Below are 20,725 nucleotides of genomic sequence, written 5' to 3'. Positions count from 1 at the left end.
AAGAGAGAAAGCCCACGCACAGCAACAAAGACCCAATGCAGCCAAAAATAAATAAAAACAAATAAATAAATTTATTAAAAAATGAGATTCAGTTTTTAAACAGATCATGAAGGTGAATAAAGGAACAGTGGTCAACAACAGACATAAAGCAGGTCATGCAAAAAAAAACAAAAAACAAAAAACTCAGCGCATCACAGTGATGGCACCCCAAAGAGAACAGGATGGAAAGGGGAGAAAGAGGAACTTCCCAGCAGTGTCACCTGACAGACACACCTCAGCCAGGTGACCAAGGGACACCTCAACCAGGTGACCAAGAGCCCAGCCACAGTGAGGAGTCATGTTGAGAGCATGGACCCTGATGCCTGATGGGATGTGATGAGAAGGGCACTTTCCCTCTGTGGTCTCCCTCCCCCAAACCCACAAGCCCAGACTAACAACGAGAAAAACATCAGACAAACCAGCAGAGGGACAGTCTGCACATCCCTGCCCAGGCCTCCTCTAAACCGTCGGGGTCATTCAAATCAGGAAAGTCTGAGAGACCGTCCGGTCAAGAGCAGGCAGAGGAGATGTGATGACTGCCATGTGGGGTCCGAGAGAGGTCCTGGAGCAACAGCAGGGCATGAGGTTAAAACTGAGGAAAGCTGAATAGTGTAGACTTTAGTTAATGACAATGTATCAACGTCGACTCCTTAGTTGTAAAAAATGTACCATGTTTTGCTGTTGTTGTTGTTGTTTTTGTTTTTGCGGTACGTGGGCCTCTCACTGTTGTGGCCTCTCCCGTTGCGGAGCACAGGCTCCGGACGTGCAGGCTCAGCGGCCATGGCTCACGGCCCAGCCGCTCCGCGGCATGTGGGATCTTCCCGGACCGGGGCACGAACCCGTGTCCCCTGCATCGGCAGGTGGACTCTCAACCACTGCGCCACCAGGGAAGCCCTGTTGTTGTTTTTTTAATGGAACAGCTTCTTTTATTTCTTTTTCACACTGAATCCCAAGTCCTCGGGCTTATCTAAAAATACAGAATTTCAGTGAAAAGTAGACTTTTGGTCCTCCTTTTAAACTGTTAGTCATTAGAAAGGAAGTTACAGTGGAATAATCAAAGGTGAATAATCAAAAAATGGGAATTTCATCGATGAATGGACTGCATATGCCCCGCTGTGGTATGGTATATAGAAGGGCTCTGAGTTTTGAATGAAGATGGGAATTCTTACCCAGATCTGATCACCAGTCAGCAGAGTGAACTTGGGAGAGTTGCTCATCCTTCTCTGATCCATGCTTTCCATCTTCTCCTGGAAATTCCAAGGCTTCTTTACAAATAAGGGACATTTTTGTTGTCCCAGAGAATCCATGGTAGGGGATCGTAGATGATCCCTTCCTTCCTTCCTGCTAGTGTTGGAGGGTCCCCTGGGAGGCAGGGGGCAGCTATGGCTCACTATGGAGACAGGGATACTGGCAGTGGCAGCTCTGGCAACTGCTCATTGGCATGGGCCCTATAGGAGGCCGCCACTTTCTTACCAAGCTGTACCATGTTAATGTAAGGTATTGACAACAGGGGAAACTGGGTGTGGGACATACGGGAACTCTATTTACTATTGTCTTACGTTTTCTGTAAATATAAAATTATGATTAAAAAAAATCTTATTAAAATGAAAACTGTTTAGAACAATGCATTCAGGACACAAACTCCCAGCACAGGAGGTACGTTTGCCCCGGGTTGTCATAGGACCAGCCCCATGGGCTGCCCTGCCTTCCGTGATTGGACCATTAAGAAAGCAGGTTCCAGGGGCTTCCCTGGTGGCGCAGTGGTTAAGAATCCGCTTGCCAATGCAGGGTACATGGGTTCCAGCCCTGGTCTGGGAAGATCCCACGTGCCGTGGAGCAACTAAGCCTGTGCGCTGCAACTATTGAGCCTGTGCTCTAGAGCCCGCGAGCCACAACTACTGAGCCCATGTGCCACGACTACTGAAGCTCACATGCCTAGAGCCCGTGCTCTGCAACGAGAAGACACCGCGATGAGAAGACTGCGCACCACAACGAAAGTAACCCCCGCTCGCCGCAACTAGAGAAAGCCCGCGTGCAGCAACAAAGACCCAACACAGCCCAAAATAAATAAATAAACTAATTAATTAAAAAAAAAAGAAAGCACGTTCTGGATGGCAGATCCTCTGGCCCACCTGATCACACTCCAATTTGGGTGATGTGAATCATATTTGGATGGGAGAGGAAGTTAACCCTGCTCACTTTTTCAACTGTGAGCTGGCAGCGGGGTAGGGGGGAAAGGGGGGATACAGGTGCAGGAAGAGAGGCTGTGAACGTCAGAGTCAGTGAGCTGGGATAAAATCACTATGCAGAGAAAACAGCAGAAGTTTTGAGACTGAGAAGGAGAACTAGCACAGATGTGGGGAGGACGGGGGGGGGGGCGGCTACAGAAATTAAACTCCACTAATCTCTGATCTGCTTTTCACTCACACAACGTGTTCCTTCTTGGGACTGGGATAGCTGGCACACACAGTGAAGCTCTTTGTGTCCCCACATCTGGATGTACTTCCTCTATACCGACACACAATGTTTTTCCAAATTCAGTGACACTGTGCCCTTGGAATCCCCTGGTGGCACTATAAATAAAACTTTATCAGCTGTAACTAGGGAAGGTCTGCCTGAATTACATATTAGCTGTGTCTATGAAAAAACCTCTATTAACTGGAACCTAGCTTATAGAAATCTCTAACCGTCTCCCCTCTCTTTTTTTTATAAATGTATTTATTTAATTTATTTTTCTCTGCGTTGGGTCTTCGTTGCTGCTCGCGGGCTTTCTCTGGTTGCGGCGAGGGGGAGCTACTCTTCACTGCGGTGCGTGGGCTTCTCACTGTGGTGGCTTCCCTCGTTGTGGAGCACGGGCTCTAGGGTGCGGGCTTCAGTAGTTGCGGCATGCAGGCTCAGTAGTTGTGGCTCGTGGGCTCTAGAGTGCAGGCTCAGCATTGGCAGGTGGATTCTTAACAACTGAGCCACCAGGGAAGTCCCTCCCCTCTCTTAATCTTGTTAATTAGCAGAGAAACAAATGATAACAAACAACTTAAGGTATTTATTAAAAGACAACCACCGCCATCCTCCCAGAGTAGGGTAGATTTTGCCACATTCTCTGGACTCTCTCATCTACGTGTAATGTTGCTTTTGATGGCTGATTCCATCACACAACCTGAAGGACAGTTAATAAAAAATATTCTGCTGCATTTGCTTCTCCCTTTCCTTTCCCCTGTATTTTTCTGCACTTTTTGAAAGCTGCAGATAGCATGACATTTTGCCTGGAAATTTTCTTAAGAAAAAGGACATTATCTTACATAACCACAAAACCATGATCACACTCAAGAAATTTAACATTGATACAATATTATTATCTGATATTCAGTCCTTATTCAAATTTCTCCCAATTGTTCAAATAATGTCCTTTATAGCCTTTGGTTTTTGATCCAGGATCCAGTCAGAACCTGCCCTTAGTTGTCATGCAACATTAGTCTTAATCTGGAACAAGTTTCCCCAAATTTTTTGGTCTTTCTTGAATTGAAAATCTAGATAGGACAATTACAGTTTTTTTGTGGACTATTCTACAATTTGAATTTTTTAACAGCTCTATTCAGGTATAAGTGATATACAAAACCCTGCACATATTTAAACTATGTAATTTGACAATATTGGATGTATGTTTACACCTGTGAAGCCATGCCTACAAGCAAGGTAATTAAGCTATCTCCTGAAAAGTTTCCTTATGCCCTTTGGAATCCTTCCTCCTATTCCACTAATCTGCTTTCAGTGGCTATAGTTTGCATTTTCTAGAATTTTGTTTAAATGGAATAATACAACATGTATCCTTTTACACAGCATAATTATTTGGGGATTAGTTTACCCTTTTTTATTGCTGAGTAGTATTCCATTGTATGGGTAAATCACCATTTGCTTATTCATCCACCTGTTGATGGACATTCAGGCTATGTCCAGTTTTTGGCTGTTACAAATAAATCTGCTATAAACATTCATGTAGAAGTTTTTGTCTGGACCTATGCTTTCATTTCTCTTGGGTGACTATCTATGAGTAAGATGACTGGATTCGATGGTTGAGTATGTATGTTAATCTTTATAAAAAACTGTGAAGAAACCTCCCAGGGTGGTTGTGCCATTTGCATTCCGAACACAATTTATGAGAGTTTCAGTTCCTCCAAATCCCAGCCCACACTTGATACTATCAGTCTTTTTCATTTCAGACATTCTGATAGGTATGTGGTGGTATCTGACTGCAGTTTTAACTTTGTATTTCTCTGGTGATGAATGATGTTCAGCACCTTTTCATGTGCTTATCTGCCATCATACTTCTTTAATGAAGTGTATGTTCAAAGCTTTTGCCCATTTTTTTGGTTTGCGTGTTTCTTTTCATATAGAATTTTGAGAGTGCTTTACATATTCTCATTTCAAGTTTTTAATCAAATTAATGATTCACAAATATTTTCCCATTTTGAATTAATTTTTGTCATGGTACATGGTGTAGATTGCGGTTCACTTTTGCAGATGGATGTCCAATGGCCCCAGCACCACATGTTGAAAAGACTATCTCTAACTCCACTGAGTTGAACTGTCTTTGTAACTTCAAAAATTAGTCGTCCGTATATGTGTGAGTCTATTTCTTGACTTTCTATTCTGTTCCATTGATATTTTGCACATTTTGATGCCACTTCTACAGTCTTAATTGCTGTAGATTTATGATAAGCCTTGAAATCAGGTAGTAGTTGTCCTTTAAATTTTTTTTTTAAGTTGTTTTGGCTATTCTAGGTCCTTTGCTTTTCCATATGGATTTTAAGATCAGGACCCATGATAATTGAATATCTCTCCATTTATTAGATTTTCTCTAATTTCTCTTACCAATAGTTTGTAGTTTTCAGTGTATGTCTTGCATATCTTTGCCAGAATTTATCCCTAAGTATTTCATATTTTTGATACCATTGTAAATGTTCTTAACAGTTTGTATAAATTGGTTAATAGTGTATATAAATAAGACTCATTTTGGGGTATTGATCTTATAATTTGCAATGTTACTAAGGTCACTTATTAGTTCTAGTATTTGTTTGTTTGTAGATTCAGTCAGATTTTCTACATAGAGAATTGTGCTGTTTGAAAATAAAGACAGTTATACATCTTTCTCTCCAAACTGGATGTTTTCTTTCTTGCCTCATTGAACTACCTAGAACTTCCAGCAAAAATTGGAAGAGAAGTGATGAGGGCAGATGCCCTGGTTTTGCTCCTGATCTTAGTGTTCAGACTTTTACCACTAGGTGTGATGTTGGCTGTAGCATTTTTTGTAGATGCTATTCTTCATGCTGATGAAGTTCCCTTATTGGTTTTCTGAGAGGTGTTTTTTTTTAAATCAGGAATAGATTTTAGTTTTTGTCAAATGCTTTCTTTCTGTCTATTGAGATAATAATATGGGTTTTCTTCTGCTAATATGATAAATTACATTGGTTTTTCAATCTTTAAAAACTTTACATTCCTGAAATAAGTCCTTCAAGGTCATGATGTACTATCCTTTTTATATATTGTTGAATTTGATTTGCTAAATTTTGGTTTACAATTTTTGCATCTATCTTCACCAAGGACACTGGTCTGTAGTTTTCTTGTCTGGTTTTTGGTATCAGCGCAAAGCAAGTATCATAGGATGATATGGGAAGATGCTTGTTTCCCATCCGTATATTTCTTCATTAACATTTGGGCAGAATTCACCAGTGAAGCCATCTGGACCTGGAGCTTTCTTTGCAGGAAAGTTTTTAACCACAAATACAATTTTAAAAATTGATACAGTGCTATTCAGATTATATATCTTCTTAAGTGAGCAGCTTGTGTCATTCAAAGAATTAATTTCATCAAAGTTATCAAAAGCTTGGGCATCAAGTTGTCTACAAATTCCCTCACTATCCCTTCAGTGTCTCCAGAACCTTCAGTGATGCCACTTCTCTCATTCCTGATTTGGGGTTTTGTGTCTTCTGTTTCCTTATCAGTCTGAGCAGTTATTGATCTGCTCAAAGAACCAGCCTTTGGTTGAGTGGATTTTCTCTACTGCTTTTCTGTTCTCTTTTGCATTGATCTCCACTGTGATCTTTATTATTTCCTTTCTCCTACCTACTTTGGGTTTAATCTGCTTTTCTTTTACTAACATCTTCAGGTTGAAGCTGAAGTCAGTGATTTGAAACCTTTCTTCTTCTTCTTTTTTAATAGGGGAATTAACATTTATTTATTTATTTGGTTGCACCAGGCCTTAGTTGCGGCAGGCAGGCTCCTTAGTTGTGGCACATGGGCTCCTTAGTTGCAGCATGCTTGCGGGAACTAGTTCCCTGACCGGGGATCGAACCCAGGCCCCCTGCATTGGGAGTGTGGAGTCTTAACCACTATGCCACCAGGGAAGTCCCTGAAACCTTTCTTTATTACCTTTACAGGACTATAAGTAATTATAATCTTCCATATTTATCATTTAAAAAATTATGTTCACGAGAAGTTCTTCCCTTGAAAGATTCTGGAATAATTTTTATGACACAGAATTGTGTATTATTCCCTGTGTCTGCCTAAAAGAGTATGTGAAAAATATCAGAAGAAAGATTAGATCTGTCTAAAGTCATATCTGCACAGGACCAAGAAAGGTAGATATTTGATCTTTATGTAATTAATATGATTAGTGAAGATAACCCATATTTTTCCTGGCTATGTATCACTTTGTACCTTGTGTTTTTGCCTAAATGTTGTCTTTCTTCTTTTCTATTGTATGCATTTAGTTCTAGAAGTTTCCCTCTCAGCACTGCTCAGCTGTGTCCCACAGGTTTTGATATGTTGTATATTCATTTTTATTCAGTTTAAGGTACTTTTTACTTCCCTTGAGACCTCCTTTTTGAAAAAAATTATTTTAAAAAGTTTTATTTCATTATTTTACATATTAATATAAATGTTTATATGATTATAAATATTTATAATTATATACAAATTATACTAAAGTATATAAATATCAATTACGTTATAAAATATACATCAATATTCTCCCAGATTTACTGAGGTATAATTAACAAAAATGTATATATTTAAGGTGTAAAATGTCATGGTTAAAGTATGTATTGTGAAATGATTATCACAATAGAGTTAATACATCCATCACCTCACATAGTTACCTTCTTTTTTCTTAGAGTGAGAAGAGCACTTAAAATCTACTCTCTTACCAACTTTCAAGTATACAATACAGTATTGTTAACTAGTCACCATGCTGTACATTAGATCCCCAGAACTTATTTATCTTATAGCTGGAAGTTTGTCCTCTTTGACCAATATCTTCTCATTTCCCCCACTCCCCAGCCCCTGACAAAAACCATTCTACTCTGTTTCTACGAGTTGACTTTTTTAAGATTCCACAAATGAATGAGATCATACATTTGTCTTTCTCTTGTCTGGCTTATTTCACTTAGCACAATGTCCTCCAGGTTCAACCATGTTGTCATGAATGGCAGGATCTCCCCCTCCTTTTTATGGCTAAATAATATTCCACTGTGTGTGTGTTTGTGTGTGACATTTTCTTTATTCATTCATCTGATGATGGACACTTAGGTTGTTTCCACATCTTGGCTATTGTGAATAATGCTACAACTAACTTGGGTGTGCAGGTATCTCTTTGAGATACTACCGACTTCATTTCCTTTGGATATACACCCATTAGTGAGATTGCTGGATTGTATGGTAGTTCCATTTTTAAATTTTTGAGAACTTCCATGTTATTTTCCATAGTGGCAGCACCAATTTACATTCATACCAAAAGTGCACAAGCGTTCCACACCCTTATTTTCTCCACACCCTTGCCAGAACTTGTTATCTCTTGTCTTTTTGACAACAGTCATTCTGACAGGTATGAGGTGATACCTCATTGTGGTTTTGATTTTCATTTCCCTGATGATTAGTGATGTTGAGCACTTTTTCATGTGCCCTTTGGCCAGCTGTATGTCTTCTTTGGAAAAATGTCTATTCAGGTCCTTTGACCATTTTTTAATCAGGTTTTTTCTTTTTGAATTGCAAGAGTTCCTTATAGTAGTATATTTTGGATATTAACCCCATATCAGATAGATGTTTGTAAATATTTTCTTCCATTCTGAAGGTTGTTTTCTCATTTTGTTGACTGTTTGTTATGCAGAAGATTTTAGTTTGATGCAGTCCCACTTATTTTATACATACTTATAATTATAAATATGATTTTACATATTTATGCTGCTTATACATTTATTTATATAACATTTATACTTTAATATTGTTTTATTTTATACAATATATTTATATTTATTAAACTTTTATAATTAAAATATTTTAATCATTTATTTAAAAGTATGCAGTTTAGTTTCCAAGTGTTGTTGATTTTCCTATTACCTTTTTTTTTTTTTTTTTTGCGGTACGCGGGCCTCTCACTGTTGTGGCCTCTCCTGTTGCGGAGTGCAGGCTCAGTGGCCATGGCTCACGGGCCCAGCCGCTCTGCGGCATGTGGGATCTTCCCGGACCGGGGCACGAACCCGTATCCCCTGCATCGGCAGGCGGACTCTCAACCACTGTGCCACCAGGGAAGCCCTTACCTCTTTTTAAAAAAAAATTTTTTTTTTTTGCCCTATTACCTCTTTTGATTTTGCATTTGATTCCACTGTGGTTGTAGAATATGCTGTGTAAGATTCCAGTTCTTTTAAATGTGTCATGGTTTGTTCTACGACGCAGGATGAGGTCCATCTTGGTGTACGTCCCTGGCATTTGGAAAGAACATGTAGTTTACAGTTGTGTGGAGTTTCGTCCAGCAGGTGGATGGTGTTGTTCAAGTGTCTGAGAGAACCTCCCTGGTTCCCCGTCTACTCGTTCTGTCATTTACTGAGAAGAGAGTGCTGGATTCTCCAGGTGTAATTATGGATTACCTATTTCCCCTTGCAGTTCCACCAGTTCTCATTTTATGTGTTTTGAAATACTGTTACTAGGTGAATAAACATTTAGACTGTTCTATTCTCACGATGGGTAGACTCCTTTAGTGTCAGGAAACACCTCTGTGTCTCTGGTAATATTCTCTGCCCTGAAACCTACTTTGATATATTAACGGGGGCATTGCTGCCTTCTTTTGCTTAGTGGTAGCATGATATGTTTTTACTTTTAATCTATTTGTGTCTTCACACTGAAAGTGCATTTCTTTTAGGCTCATATAATTTGTTCTTTTTTTCTTTTAAATCCAATCTGACACTCTCTGCTTTTTAATTGGGTATTTAGACTATCTACATTGTGATTATTGATATGGTTATGCTTAAACCTATTGCCTTATGTTTGTGGTATTTATCTCATCTATTCTTTGTTCCCTTTCCCTCCTTTTCTTCTTTCTTTTGTGTTGCTTGTATATACTTATGATTTCATGTTATCTCCTTTGTTAGCTAATTGGCTATAGTAAAAAAAATTTTTAGTGATAACTTTAAGGTTTACAGACTACATTTTATCACAGTTCACCTTCAGGTGATATTATATCACTTCAATAAAGTGAAGAGAAACTAACAATAGTATTTCCTCAATTTCTCTCTTCCCAACCTTTTTGTTACTGTTAGCATACATTTTGCTTTTACATATGCCATAGACTCCACAGTACACTGTTATTACTTTTTGTTTAAACAGTCAATTATCTTTTAAAGAGATTTAAATAACAAGGAAAATAAACCCCATACATTTAACAGTGGAGCATTCTTTCCTGGTGCTTTTCACCATATGGTGTTCATGCATGTTTCCTCCAGGTATTATTTTCCTTTGCCCAAAGGGTTTTCTCTAACATTGCTTATACTGTGGATCTATGAGTGATGAATTCTTTCAGTTTTATATGTCTTAAACAGTCTTTATTTTGCCTCCATTTTTTAGAGATATTTTCACTGGGTACAGAATTCTACGTTGATGGTTTTTCTTCCAGGACTTTAAAGATGCAGCCCCACTGTCTTCCTCTGGTCACTGTTTCTGACAAGTGATCTGCTGTCATCCTTATCTTTGCTTCTTTGTTCCTTTTCTTATTGTCTGAGTTTTTTAACTTGCTGTTAAAAAACAGCAACTTGCTTATATTCTGAGTTTTTTAACTTGCTGTTTTTTAAGCAATTTGATTATCAGGTGCCCTGGTGTAGTTTTCTTCATGTTTCTTGTGTTTGGGGTTTGTTGAACTTCCTGCATCTGCGGGTTTATAGTTTTCATCAAATCTGAAAATACCTTAGCCATTATTTCTTCAAATATTTTTTCTGCCATCCCCCGTTAGGGGCCCCCAGTACCCATATATTCGGTCACTTGCAGTTGTCCCACAACTCAAAGATGTTCCTTTAGTTTTATAAAAGTTTCTTTTCTCACTGTGCTTCATTTTGGAGTTTTTATTACTATGTCTTTAAGTTCACTAATTTTTCTTCTGCAACATTTAATCGGTTGTTAATCCCATCTAGTATACTTTTCACGTCACGTATCATAGTTTTCATTTCTAGAAGTTTGAGTTGGGTCCTTTTAATATTTTCCATGTCTCAGTGGAGCTTTTTTATATGGAACAGACTTCTAATGACCATTTTAATGTCCTTGTCTGCTAATTCTAACATCTGTGAGAGTTCAGAAAAAGTTTCAGTGGACTCATTTTCTTTTTCTCCTCATTATGGATCATATTTTCCTCCTTCTTCACATGTCTGGTAATTTTTGCTTGGTAGCAGTAAGTGTAGAGTAACATGGTGTATGGGTGATTTAAAAAGAGATCCTCTGGGACCAGATCTCTTGGAGATTATCAGGGCACTGAGACGACAGGAAAGGGCTTTCCTAATGTGCTGTTATTAGATTTCCTTGTCCCGAGGCACGCCTTCTCTGTACATCAGTGCCCCCACAGTGCACACTGCCCCTTCAGTCAAATGGCACATGATCCTTCTGAGCCTGTAGCTCTTTCTGGAGTTCCCCTCCTTGCTTCCTCCAAGACTGAGCCTACCTTCTCTAAGCCTGAGGTAATTCCTGTGCCTCAATCAGTTTGAAAACAGGGGCCCCCCGCCCGCAGACAAAAAGAAAATCCAGGCCCTCCCCACCCCGACCCCGTGACCAAGGAGCACTTAGGCTCCAGGCTGGAGTGCCCCGTGTGCAAGGACGACTACGGGTTGGGCGAGTGCGTGCGGCAGCTGCCCTGAAACCACCTCTTCCACGACAGCTGCATCGTGCCCTGGCTGGACAGCTGCCCCATCTGCCAAAAAAGCCTCACAGGTCAGAACACGGCCACCGACCCCCACCCCCCACCCCCGGGCCTGGCGGTGGTGAGCTTCTCCTCCTCCTTGTCCTCCTCCTTCAGCTCGCCCGGTAATGAGAACCCAGCCAGCAGCTCCTGAGCATCCTGGCCGGCCCCCAGGGCGAGCACTGGGCCGCGGGCCAGGACTGCGGACTCTGCGGCCCCCTGCACCCCTCACGCCCATGGACTGCGGTGCCACCGGGTCTGCCGCGGTGGAGGCTTGGAGGACCTGCCCCTCCCGGCTGCGGAGGGAGCCCGGCCTCCCCAGGGCGGGGAGTCTGACTCCCTTCCCGTTTGTATCCGACCTCACCCTCTACGTGTTCGACGGCGGGAAGGTTTTTATAATTTTAAATTATTACTGCTTTGAAATAAATGGACGTTTGAGCTCAAAAAAAAAAATCAGGTAATTCTCTGAATCCTTTAGGAGCCCCTCACATAATGACACATAGTGTGTGCTCAACATATGCTTGTGGGATAAAGAGGGGGCCCAAGACTCATCCCTTAGCTGGGAGTACAGCCTGAGTGGGGCCCACACCTTCTTAACTCTTGGGGAAGTGCCCTGAGGGTGGGAAGCTCCGCAGCCCAGGGACAGCTGAGTGTGTTCGAGTGCTGGGACGCCTCGCCTCGTCTGTGCCTCTGTGCAGGTTCCTTCATCCCAAGGTGGGCGTCCCTGTCACAAACAACATGCCTTCTGACCCTCATGGTGGCCACATCAAGGACTCACTCTGGGAGCTCTGAGCTTTGCGGGAGGCACATACCATATGAGTACGCGGAGGCCAGATGCCAGGAGGGGAGGGGAGGAACAACTCCTCAGAAACACACGGAACTTTAATCTCTTGGAAACTCAGGCCAGGGTGATCATGAAAAGGAAGGATGAAGTAAATGATGCTGTCTCAATCGGAAATACTAAAAAATGTCTCTCGGTGGGATGATTGCCCTTAAATAAACAGGTGCTACAAGCTGGTTAAGGAACTAATTCAGAGGATGGTCCCAGCGCCTGCACTTACAAGAACATTGCAGGCTAGGACATTTCCAGCTGGGCCCAGGAACAGCTCCTCAAGTGTTATTAAATGTGTAATTCCTCCAGCATCGAGCAGACAGTGAACGCAGGCCCTGAGATGGCCTTAGAGCAGGTGTAATGGAGGAGCACTGCAGCATCTGTGCTGTCGACGAGCTCTCCCATATTGGGCTCCAGAGATAAACAGACCCCTGGAGACAAATGTGACCAAGAGGCAGTTTCAAACCAGATTACGATGATTAACTGCAAATTCCATGAGAATTCAGCAGCAAAGTGCAGTTCTGAAGGGTCATCTACCTTCATGTAAAGAAAAAAAAATTAAAGCAGAAATAGCCACTCCAAAGACTAAATATAAAGACATTCTCTATTTCCAAGTACTAAAAGCTACTAAAAATCCTGATGAGTACAAGAATCACAGTTGGCTGAAGGTGTTGCTACTGTAGCACTGGTGGCCCCGGGGAGCAGGCCTGGGTGGCCGATTGCCACCCCTCATCTCTTAGGGGAAATCTTTTCTGTCCCTCCCCTTCATTGGGCTTCGCGTCATGGTAGTCTCTCCATTTTATGCATCCAGAACCTTTGCACATGGTCCTTAATGGCCAGGTACCAAGAGCAGTGCCAGTGAATTTCTAAACACGTGATACAGATGACAAAGGTATTGAAGTAGGAGAGAAGCAAGGAAGGTTCTGAAATAACTTCCCCAGAAAAGCCCTCTTGTTTATGTAGCTTGGCTTTTCAATTAAATTTGACAAAGGGCAAAGTAGAAATGACCAAAAGGTACAGTTTCCTGAGCCACAAGACCAGGCTTTCCGATCAGCAACAAAAGGCTTTAGTGTAGCAGAGACGGGCTGGGTAGAAATGAGGTTTTACCGCTACTCGCTTCACTCTAAAATTTCCAAAACTGCTTTATACACCGTAGTTCTGATCTCTGTAACCATACTGCAGGCAGTGTTATTACCACAGTTATTACCACTGGAGCAAAGAGGGTCACGTGAATGGGTTCGGGCAGCAGCGTGCAGGACTGATGCACGAAGGCGGTAGGGACAGGACCAGGTGGCCGGATCTGCCTGACGCATTTGTCACCTCCAGGCCCACCGGTGCTAGGGAGTGGAAGCCCTGTGGGTGTGTGAGCTGAAAAGAGCCCCAGGTAGCGGGCGGCCTGCAGGGCTATCTCAATGGCGCAGGGGTCCTGGACAGGAAGGAGGGGCTGACACTCTGAGCTGAGGTCCCCCACTCTCTCCTTTTACCCCTTGCAGAGCAGAGAATGGTCTCTCCCTTTGCATGGTGATGCCCTTGCTTCCTGCCCTCCTTCTCTGTGGCTCTGCTGATCCCCCTTTCCTGTGGGTGGAAAGGGCTCCACTCAGCTCACAGCAAATTGTTACACGTTTGCTATGGGCTCCTGGGCAGCTCCTTAAATGAGCATTTTCTTATCTGCAGATAATCTACAAAACCACACTTATAGCATGGAGTTGATGCAAGAACTAAGAAAATCTTCACACAAGAGCCCCTGCCACGGGGTGTCACCCAGATACACACGTGTGTGCACACGCACGTGTACAGAGCGAGCGGGTCAAAGTCCACTTAGATGTATGGCTGTTTCTCTGCTGATTCTTTTCTCCCAACTAGACCCCATTTAAGTCACCATTCCTTCAAAACAAGCAAGCAAACCCAACCACTGATGCCAACTCGTCTCCCCACTTACAAACCCCTCAAGCAAGCTGAGGGCCGCACCCTGTCCTTCCTCCCCAGAGCCCCCATTTCTGCCTCCCTCCCCACATACTTCTGAAGCCTGACTGCCAAGTGCAGCAGCCTCTGTGAGGGTCTCTGTCCCGCTCCCAGTGCTCTCCCTTGTTCCGGAGCCTCCTTCTTCATGTTCTGTTATCAGACTTCCCACCCTTCCCCTCTCTGACAACCTCCTTCTACCCTCCCTTCTCTGTCCCCCGAAGAGCAGACCCCGAAGCTCAGCCCTCAGCGCGCTGGGCCTTCGTGTCACATTTCCCCTCGAGGACTTGCCTGCCATCGTCATCGGGTAGACGAGGGCCCTAGTCTCCACCTCCCAGGCCACGAGGCCCCATCACCAGTGGTCCCCTGAGCACTCCCCTCACCACGCCTCCCCACTCGGCGCCCCTTTGTCACTGACACAGCCGGCCCACTCCCCACACAGGTTCAAACTCGAGAACCATTTGTTCTCCACACCTGCCTGGCCCTCCTGTTAGCTGTGCGTCCCCTACCCTGGCCCTTCCTGTCCAGCAGCCCCCACCTTCTGGCCACCCTCACCCCTCCCTCTGGGCATGAATTCCTGCAGCAGAGGCCTCGGTGGCCCCCTGCCACCTGGGTTAACATTATAATCTCCTTTACACTGAGGCACACAAATGCAGCCCTGCCCACAAGATTTCTCGACTTTTTGAAGAGTCACCCTCATGCCAGGCATGTGTGCGGATTCGGCCTCATAGCAGAGGGTTTTGTCCCCAGTAGACAGTGTCGTGGGCAGGGACGGCTGAGCTCTGCAACACCTATGGCCTTCAGCACAGTTCTGAGTACAGGGCCTTGCCTAGGACTTCGAGCAGTGGCCATGTGACTGCAGACCCACAGGCACGAGGACAGGGGTGGGGAGGTGCCTACTGGGAGCAGAGCTGGAGACGTGGTATGGGCTGGGCTGTCATGGCTGAGAAGTGACCGCTAGTGCCGCGGCCTGAGCCTTACAGGTGACAGCCTGGGCCTCCACGGGACTGTTCCCAGGGTCAGGGTTGGGGAGGGAAAACACTGGCTGGAGACAGGAGACTGATGGGGTGAGGTAGGGCCGAGCGTCAAGAAGGAAGCGGGCAGGGTCATTCGCCGGCTGGAGGGGTGGTTGTGGGTGAGGAGGGGACAGAGCACAAGAGACAACAGGTGAGCCAAGGGCCAGCGTGACAGACCAGGACTGGGCCCAGGGGAAGCACAGCCTTTCCTGGGAGGGAGGGAGGCCATGGAGGGTGTGAGGCCAGGAGGAGGGAGAATGGACGGTGGGGCCGGGCCCCCCACCCTACTCTCAGCAGCTCTCCTGTGGTGGGGGGGGACAGACATTACTCACACTGTCCACGGCGAGGATCTTGGCCCAGATGAAGACAAGGAGAGGCCGCAGCTCCCTGGCTGAGCTCTGGAGCAGCTTCAGCACGTAGGGGAAAATACCCACAGACAAGGCCTGCGAGAGAGAGCACGTCAGCCCCGCGCCGGAGGGAGCAGAGCGCATGGCGTCCTCAGCACTAACGGAGCTGCATGGGGAAGGGTCGTGCCTCCCTCACCTCCAGTCCTTCTCCTGGAAGCGACCCGGGCCTGCCTGCTTGGGCTGCATGAGCTCACGCAGCTAAGAGACATGCCAGGCCTCCACCTGAGTCTACCTGTGGTGAGCTACATACGGCCTCCCTGCTGGCACCTGGGAGTATAAGAGGGCTAGCAAGGACTGCTCGTGCATTCTTCCTAATTTTTAGGTTTTCCCTCTTCTCCTTCATGTTGAACTATCAATTATGACTCTTGGTTGACAATATACAATTAAAAAATCTTAAATATACATCAATGGAGATAAAATAATATGCTGAACTCCCATGTGCCCATCACTTGGCTTCAACGCCATCAACTGAAAGGGCGCGGCATCCTGGCTGGCCCTACCCACCGTCCTTTCCTGAATGTTCTGAAGCACGTCTTAGGTATCACATTGTGTCATCTGTAAACACTTAAGTGTTTATCTCTAAAAAATAAGGTCTCTTTTATGAAAACATGACCACATACCACTACCACACCTAAAAAAATGAACAATTACAATTATTGTTTTTTTTTTGGCTGCGCTGCACCGCATGTGGGATCTTAGTCCCCTAACCAGGGATCGAACCTGCGCCCCCTGCATTGGAAGCAAAGAGTCTTAACCACTGGACTGCCAGGGAAGTCTCAACAATTATTCTTTAATAACATAAAATATTCAGTTCATGTAAAATTTCTAATTGTTTCATGATTATTAATTTTTCAAATTTTAACTTTCAAACTTTCATTTGCAAATAGAGCCCTGTAAGGTCCAGACCCTGCACCTGGTGGTGGATCTCCTGAATCCCCTTTTATCTCTAGGTCCCTCCTGATCTCTTTCCCTGGTGACTTATGTGTTGAAAAAATGGATCACTTTTGACTCTATTTTTGTCAGTGTTTTGAATGGCTGTTTCCATTCTCCTGTGAATAGAATGATAGAAAAGCGTTTCAGAGTTGTGCCTAAAACCACAGTGAAAGGACGGCGAGTGAGGCTTCGCAGGCTTCTCCTAGGAGAACACATGCCGCGGGTGGCCGGGGACTCAGCCCAGAGGCTGCCAGCTTCCTGGCCTGGCAGGGGTGAGCCCCTCCTTAGAGTGTCCCTAAAGGACACTGTCTGTCCTGCAAAGGTGAAGCCTAACAGCGGATGGGAAAGGGCTGCCCAACAATGTGACAATGAAGGTGCAAAAAGCGAGGTCCACGGGAGCTTGCGGGCTTAACGGCCACCCCCACAGTCATCCTTGGCCGCATGGCCAAGGTCCCTTGATTTGTCAGACGGTGACGTGGAGTCTCGTGCCCCCCACTGCGGACACAGGAAGCACGCACCAGGCTCACCGCCCAGGGACCCAGGTCCAGAAATCTTCCCAGCAGGTCCAGGGCTCTCAGCCGGTGCACTTGGCTCAGCAGCACCTGGAAGGGAGAAGAGGCGGTGTCACCGCAACACCCCTTGCCCCGCAACACGGAGCCAGGATGAGCATCCCCAGGGGCTGTTCTCCCAGGTCAGCAGGTGCCCCTTTCTCTATGGCTCATGCTTTACACAGGCTGGGAATGCTCCATTTCTTCATGAACAGGTAAACTATGTGTACGCTGTAGGAACTAATAGAACAGACACTTTATAACCTCATTTAAGAAAATATCCACTGATGACACTGGTCTATCCACTTCCAGACACTGTTCTCTATGTACAACGTCCCGTTTGTTCTAAATTCGATAAGATACTATTGTGTTTCTCACCTCCTTTCTGACTAAATGATACACCCTCACTCTCACTCCACATAGCTAGATACGTCTGACCATTATGGCTGCCAACGGCAGCACTGAACTTTTCTGTAAATGTGCATAATTCATTTAAACAATCTCCCCATTGCTAGATACTTAAATTATTATCAAATTTTTGCTATTGTAAACAATGCTGTGATAAAAATTCTACCAGGTAGATCTCTGCACATTTACGTTTTTTTCCCCTTCCCCTAGGATAAACTTGAGAAGTAAAATTACAGGGTCAGAGCATACACACTTATATCACCAGATTGCCCTCCAGCTGAACCAACTTGCCCACCAAGCCTTGGCTGAATACCGGGCACCAGGACATGTTTGCTCTGGTGCTCACGGGCTACTTGGCCTTGGGAAAATAACTTCTCTGAACCTTAATTTCCTAATTCATAACACAAGACCCACCCACAAGAGTTCTATTAAATATCAAATTAAAAGCTACCAGCAAAATATTAGCCCACGTTACACTATTATTTCCCAACATGATAGGTAATAATAAAATGCTCTTTTAATCTGAATTTCTTTGATTACAAGTGAGGTTAAATATTTTTTCATAGGTTAATAGGCTATTTCTCTAGTAAACTGGCCATGCATGTCCTTATTTTCCTACTTAAATGTCTGGCTTTTTCTTTTTGATATGAAAGGATTCTTTGTAAATTAAAAACAGCGACCTCTGCCACGTATTTTTTTCTTTCTTCCTGTGTTATATCAAAGCTTTAAACTTTAATGGAGTCATTTATATTGAGTTTTCCCTCACGATGTTTACCCAGAGGTCACATGAACAGAGCACTTACTGTGTGCGGGTGTGGTGCTGGGTGCAACTGGGAACAGCAGGGCCCCTCCCATCACCACCTGGCCCAGACACAGACATTCCGCAGCCACACTGCAATAACCATCGAACAGACAACTGGGGGCCACTCCCTACCTGGGGGTCTGAAAGCTCTCCCTCCCAGTGGGTGACATGTGGGGTTCCTAGGTTCCAGGCAGAGGGGCTGGGAAAGTGTGGGCCTTCCCCAAGGAAGGGCAGGTGGCCAGTCTAATGGGGGAGGCTCCAGAACCAGCCAGACCTGCAGACCAAGCTAAGGGCTTCAGCTTTTCCTAAGAAGAGCAGCAGAGGGACCCATCCAATGTGCTTGCTGAGGGCAATAGGCTGGCAGGAAGATGGATGGAGGGGTGGGATGGGTGGACTTGACCGTGGCCATGACCGATGGGGAGAAACAGACTCCAAGACAGCTGGCGGGCATGACCGACAAAGCCTGCTGGAGGAGGGGGAATAGGGGTCAGGGAAAGGAGCCGCTGAAAGAGAAGATTTGGAATGAGGCAAGAGGAAAGAACAGATGGACGGACCAGCCAGCCTGGGGTGGTCTGCAAGGGAGAAGCTGGGTAGAGAGACCAGCGAGGGAGGTGGGAGAGAAGGCGGGGAGGTTTTAACTGTGTACCTGCTCCCGGGAGGTGAGGATCAGTAGTGGGACTCGTGAAGAGGACCCTCTGGCTGCAGGGATGTGGACCGTGGTGTCGGGACTGAACAGGGGTGAGGAAATGGCGCAGCCAGAGCAGTGGTTCAAGGGGCTACCCTCTGAGGGGTGAATACGGGTTGGCGGGAGGAGGGTGGGGAGCAGGGAGGGTCAGCAGGTGGGGGACAGAAGAGATGGCAGGAGATGCTGGAGGGAGTGGAAAGTGGGGAGGGTCCCGGCAGCACGAGGCTCCTGAGGAGGGGTTCCCGGGTGGAGGGGGGAGGCTGGGGAGCTTCCCCAGGTGGACGCGCGGCCCATGGCTGCAGAGGAGGCGAGAGCGTGTGTTCCCAGCCTGCGGACAGCCCAGGGGTCAGGGAAGCGGAGGTGGCTGGGTTCAGCTGCTGGAATGTCATTTCCCACTGGTTTGGAGCCTGTTTCCACATCGCTATTTCGAGACGGATGATCGAGTGGTTCATTTTATGTTTGGAGAAGTTGAGGTTCTCCAAACAAGAAGCTGGGAGAGGTTATGTGGGGCTGCTCACAGGGGCCTATCTGAACGGGCACTGATCCCTTTCCCATGTTTAACTCATGGGTTATCTCATGCCACTGCAGCGGAAAGACAGATCTGGAGGGCAAGGTTAGATGGCTGAAAGGCATGGGCTTTGGAGTCAAGCTGACGTGACTATCTCACTTCCTCACAGTGTGGCTTAAATCACAACCTCTGGACACTTCAGTTTCCTCATCAAGAAGAGGAGAGATAACATGTGACTTGGGCTTATTTTCAGAATCAAATGAGATGCAGCCTGTCTGGTACAACGCGGTCTGGTATGAGGGGTGTGATGAATGTTAGTCTCGGTGTCAGCATCCAGCTACAGGATGTCTCCATCTCTCAGAAGCGATTTGATTGACTATTTATTTATTTATTGCCGTGCTGTGTGGCTTGTGAGATCTCAGTTCCACCACCAGGGACTGAACCTGGGCCCTGGCAGTGAAAGCGCCAAGTCCTAACCACTGGACCACCAAGGAATTTCCTATTTTTTAAACATCTTTATTGGGGTATAATTGCTTTACAATGGTGTGTTAGTTTCTGCTTTATAACAAAGTGAATCAGTTATACAGATACATAGGTTCCCATATCTCTTCCCTCTTGCGTCTCCCTCCCTCCCACCCTCCCTATCCCACCCCTCTAGGTGGTCACAAGCCACCAAGCTGATCTCCCTGTGCTATGCGGCTGCGTCCCACTAGCTATCGATTTTACGTTTGGTAGTGTATATATGTCCATGCCACTGTCTCACTTTGTCACAGCTTCCCTTTCCCCCTCCCCATATCCTCAAGTCCATTCTGTAGTAGGTCTGTGTCTTTATTCCCGTCTTACCCCTAGGTTCTTCTTGACCTTTTTTTTTTTTCCCTTAGATTCCATATATATGTGTTAGCATACGGTATTTGTTTTTCCCTATTTGTTTTTAAAGAAAACGGAACTGCCGGAGGTTCAAGTCTCTAGAGATCCAGGGCGAGCAGAACCTTCCATTTACTAGGTTTGTGAAAGCAGGTGTAATTCCTCAAAAATCAAAGACATCAAACACATCTAACACTTTTAAAGATTCTATTTACTGATTCCCTTTGTTATTTAAAACACTGTCAACGTGAATAAAGCTCTGTGTTTTCAAGTAAATAGCAGAGCACTTTGCAGTGGAAGAAATGGCAACTTGGGCCAAGAAACCTAACCACGCGTAGTTCGCATTGTTTGTTTCTCATGTGCACTGACCAGCAGTAAGAGGTCTCCATTACAACGTTATTTACAGATGGCAAAAGTAAAAGGGAAACCATCACCATCACTACTGCAATCTTTCCTGACTCTGTTGTCCGTGTTGATGAAACACACATTAAAGCATCAACAGACAGCCCACTTGTCTCAGA

General features: G+C 45.0%; 1 protein-coding gene across 1 annotated transcript in view; it reads right to left on the bottom strand.

Moving 5' to 3' along the window:
* The window catches only part of RPTOR (regulatory associated protein of MTOR complex 1), a 342,549-nt gene that overhangs the window by 59,591 nt on the left and 262,233 nt on the right, over positions 1-20,725 (bottom strand). The window contains exons 12-13 of the mRNA XM_060290007.1: positions 16,908-16,991; positions 15,382-15,492 (exon numbers count right to left, since the gene is read on the bottom strand). Of these exons, the coding sequence (XP_060145990.1) occupies positions 15,382-15,492; positions 16,908-16,991 (195 nt within the window). The remainder of the gene's footprint in view (positions 1-15,381; positions 15,493-16,907; positions 16,992-20,725) is intronic.

The sequence above is a fragment of the Globicephala melas genome, chromosome 20, assembly GCF_963455315.2.
Source record: "Globicephala melas chromosome 20, mGloMel1.2, whole genome shotgun sequence".
In the NCBI taxonomy this organism is placed as follows: domain Eukaryota; kingdom Metazoa; phylum Chordata; class Mammalia; order Artiodactyla; family Delphinidae; genus Globicephala; species Globicephala melas.
This window is presented reverse-complemented; position numbering and strand designations above follow the sequence as displayed.